The 3,391-nt window shown below is 36.9% G+C and overlaps 3 protein-coding genes across 3 annotated transcripts; all 3 read left to right on the forward strand.

Moving 5' to 3' along the window:
* Nucleotides 1-363: 363 nt before the first annotated feature.
* Nucleotides 364-673, forward strand: VTP21DRAFT_9656 (uncharacterized protein; the record flags this gene model as incomplete). The annotated part of the gene is made up of 2 exons (XM_069400636.1): nucleotides 364-478; nucleotides 549-673. 2 exons carry the CDS (start codon nucleotides 364-366, stop codon nucleotides 671-673), a joined length of 240 nt encoding a protein of 79 aa, XP_069245510.1.
* A 122-nt stretch (nucleotides 674-795) lies between these two features.
* VTP21DRAFT_9657 (uncharacterized protein) lies at nucleotides 796-1,104 on the forward strand (the record flags this gene model as incomplete). The annotated part of the gene is made up of 1 exon (XM_069400637.1): nucleotides 796-1,104. The coding sequence occupies one exon, from the start codon at nucleotides 796-798 to the stop codon at nucleotides 1,102-1,104; it is 309 nt and encodes a 102-aa protein (XP_069245511.1).
* Nucleotides 1,105-2,524: 1,420 nt separating this feature from the next.
* On the forward strand, nucleotides 2,525-3,034 carry VTP21DRAFT_9658 (uncharacterized protein; the record flags this gene model as incomplete). Its single annotated transcript, XM_069400638.1, has 1 exon — nucleotides 2,525-3,034. The coding sequence occupies one exon, from the start codon at nucleotides 2,525-2,527 to the stop codon at nucleotides 3,032-3,034; it is 510 nt and encodes a 169-aa protein (XP_069245512.1).
* Nucleotides 3,035-3,391: the final 357 nt, after the last annotated feature.

Raw genomic sequence — 3,391 nt, forward strand, 5'->3', positions numbered from 1 at the left:
GTTGGGGGAGGTACTAGGTTGGGTTAGTAAATAAAGAAAAACCTACTAGAGGAAGGGAGAATTTTGATGGTGGTTTTTAGAAAGCTACTACAAGTGATTGTGTATCGATTGCACTAAAAATGAGAGCTCTAGGATGTATATTCGCAGAGTTATTAGCCCTCAAAGATTTTGCTATAATTCTGGAGATTTATATCTAAATAGATTGGTCCAATCAAATCTCATAATTCTTATTTCTATATTTCTGATTCTGTCTGATTTTTTGTGGAAACTCCCATATAAAAGATTAGACAAACAGTAAATAATCCTCGGCCACTTTTTTGCTCATACCGGTTACCGTTGGGCTACTTATTAAGTCATCTCAAGATGAACATGCTGGCGAGGTCTCTCTTCGAGTGTAGAAGGAAATTCTTACTGGAGAAGATGAGCCTGAGGAGATCATATACACTGCTAAGCCCAAACACTACCAAAGGACCCCACAGTGAGTGATGGACGCGTTCCCTCAAATCCTGGACCTCATTTTTTTTGCCCGAGCACCGAATCCGCTAAAGGGACCTTCGCGCAAAATAGTGGGCCCGCGCGCCAGCAATGCCAAGCAGCTTGCTTTAAGATGTGTCACAACAATCCAAAGCAAATGATCGTTCATTTGCAGACTTCCAATACCGTCTGGCCTTAACTACGAGAACGATCGACACGCTTTCCCTTTCGCTCCCGATATTCGTGGAACACAATCACGACGTGGTCTCAGATACTCTTTGCCACTTTTGGCTGCAACTATATCGGGACATCACTTTGTAGATGCAAGACCATCTCGCTGCAGTGTCAATATCAAGACTCGCAGAGATCAGACAAGGGGATACTATAGCGCTAGTCTCCGTTATACAACTCCGGAGCATACCCTCAGCCCCGAGGCAATGGCCAGAGATGCGCATGCAACAGTCTCGTTTTAACCTCTGCAGCAAAAAGTATAGCTTAGTGTCCAACCAAGTCATCACTCTGAATCGAAAGAATTGTTCCATGTCCTCGCCTTACCTGTCCTCATTTCGTAGTTGCCTCTCAGGGCCAACGCTGATCGCCACAGCTTCAGAGAAATCGGCCAAATTCTAAACATGCGAACGCTTTTGCAAGAAATAGGCTGGGCCCACATGGTAGCCAATCAGTGTTTTTTTATCATGTACTTGAAATAAAGAAACTAGTAGTAGTATCCTTTCTTTTCCGAGCATTCACAACTTGATTATATACTTGGATTTTTTTCCTTTGCCAAATCTTTTGGCCAGAAATACCATTAATATATCGCAAACATTAAGTTATCTTGGTAAAATACTCTTAATATATAATATTAAAACTGAAAAAGATAGAATAGATCACAAATATCGTAATTCTTTTTGAATTTTTTTAATGTTCCTCACCGATACATTATATTTAGGATAAAACCTTTCAATCGACTAGCTGGAGTATTATTTCAACTGCCCTCAACAAACTGGTCAAATATAAAAAACTATTTTGATTTTCAATCCCCATATTTTATTTTATATACTTATCATCTCCTTTTTCTAAACTATCCTATTTTCCTGCTAAGATGCTTTCTACCTCACCTACACTTCTGCACTTGTATTGTTTCCTTCATAGGCTGACAATCAGCTTAACCTATGTCAATCTTGATTAATCATCAAGATCCTCAACCCGACGAATACGCAGCTAGAAAAGAACATATATGCGGAATGTTGCTTGTGTGAGAATAACGCCATCTTGAAATATTCCTAACAGAATCTTGCCAGACTTTTCTTTCATTGAGTGGAGTTACGTAAGATGCATATGGAATGAATTCAAAGGGATACAATTGGAAAAATAATTCATTTTTACGCTCTTTAACCTCTGTATTTAAGTTGTATCTACCGTCCAATAAGGGGAAATGAAATTATAGATTTTGATGTCGAGCCGCTAGTAGTAAATTTTCTTTTTTGATTCATCAAGATCAAGACATATTTCGTTGAAAAAAATTTAGCCTAATTGGAAAGTAATAACCATTTGAAAATTGGCGCAGTATATTAATCAATAGAAGATTGCCGTTTAAATATTATTAGCAAGCTTTTTTAACTATTGTATCCTAGCAAATAGGTAATAGATAAGTGAAATATGTATATGTTCTATAAAATATGCTTAGACTAATCTGTTGATACCCCGTATCAGTCTCTTTGTGAGGCGTCGAAAACTTAATTATTTAGAATCCCTACTAGTATTAAATATGTCAATTAAAATATCATACTTTATTTTTATTGTTGAAATTACCTTTCAAATCTCTTTTTATCATCGCAGTGCTTATAAGCAATAATCCATTAAATTCATATTATTCATATTTGATATCATCAGAGTAGCATAAATTCTTTGTTTGAAAGATTTATCAAATTGATAACGCAGGAATGATATCCTAATTAGATTTGAGAAGTATATAAAAGGGAGCATTTGCAATTATTGAATTGCTCAGAACACTTCGAACAAAAAACAATCAACGACAAGCACAAATAAAATGCTCAAGAACTATTCCTTTGTACTTCTTCCTTTCGCTCTTCTTGGCTTTTTCTGCCCTTCCCTCGCTTCTCCCTCTGCTGATGTAGATTACACAGTTGACAAGCGTAGTGGTGGGTACAATTGGGATTATCCATGTGGATATTGCGATTATGATGTATATGGAGGCTATCCATGTGGCTATGGCAACTATGGAGGATATTGCGGTTATGATTATTATCCCTTCATTTATAACAACGCATATTATGCCAATGCCGCTAACGTGGATAACTGTTTCAAACATCGCGCGAACCTTGCCGCTAACGTCAAAGCTAGTGAATGCACCGATGCATCGAACCACGCCAATGTGTTCAACACAGCTAATACGAACACAATTGTGAAGCGCAGTCATAGATATAGCTATTGTGTCCCATACGGTATCTACGATAGAGTTGGGTACGGATGCTTGCCCTATGGTTTTGGAAGATTTGGATTCGATCTCCCTTATGGTTGCTGTAACTGGCTTTGGTAAATACCTCTGGCTTTAAAAAAACAAGAGCATCTTCGACATTGTGGGGATAATAACAACATAATGATTACCTTCAATAAAAATATCATAAATAACGTATAACTGGAATTGTGAACATAGCTCGGTATATACTGGCGCATAAAGGATCTTAAGTAGATGTCTTTTCCTTATATTCCATCTTCGATCTCAGTGAATACCTAAGTTATTTTATATTCATTCAAAATTTACCAAATATACGTCGTTTAATCTAAAAAATTTAAGAAGAATAAATTAATGGAGTTTTGGGGTTAGTAATCAACAGTAGTCTTGAACTGGATGAATTCACCCCTACAAAAAGTCTTTTTAAGGAAATTGCTTAGA

Source organism: Calcarisporiella thermophila (assembly GCF_041956535.1).
Source record: "Calcarisporiella thermophila strain CBS 279.70 unplaced genomic scaffold VTP21scaffold_50, whole genome shotgun sequence".
NCBI classification, from domain to species: Eukaryota; Fungi; Calcarisporiellomycota; class Calcarisporiellomycetes; order Calcarisporiellales; family Calcarisporiellaceae; genus Calcarisporiella; species Calcarisporiella thermophila.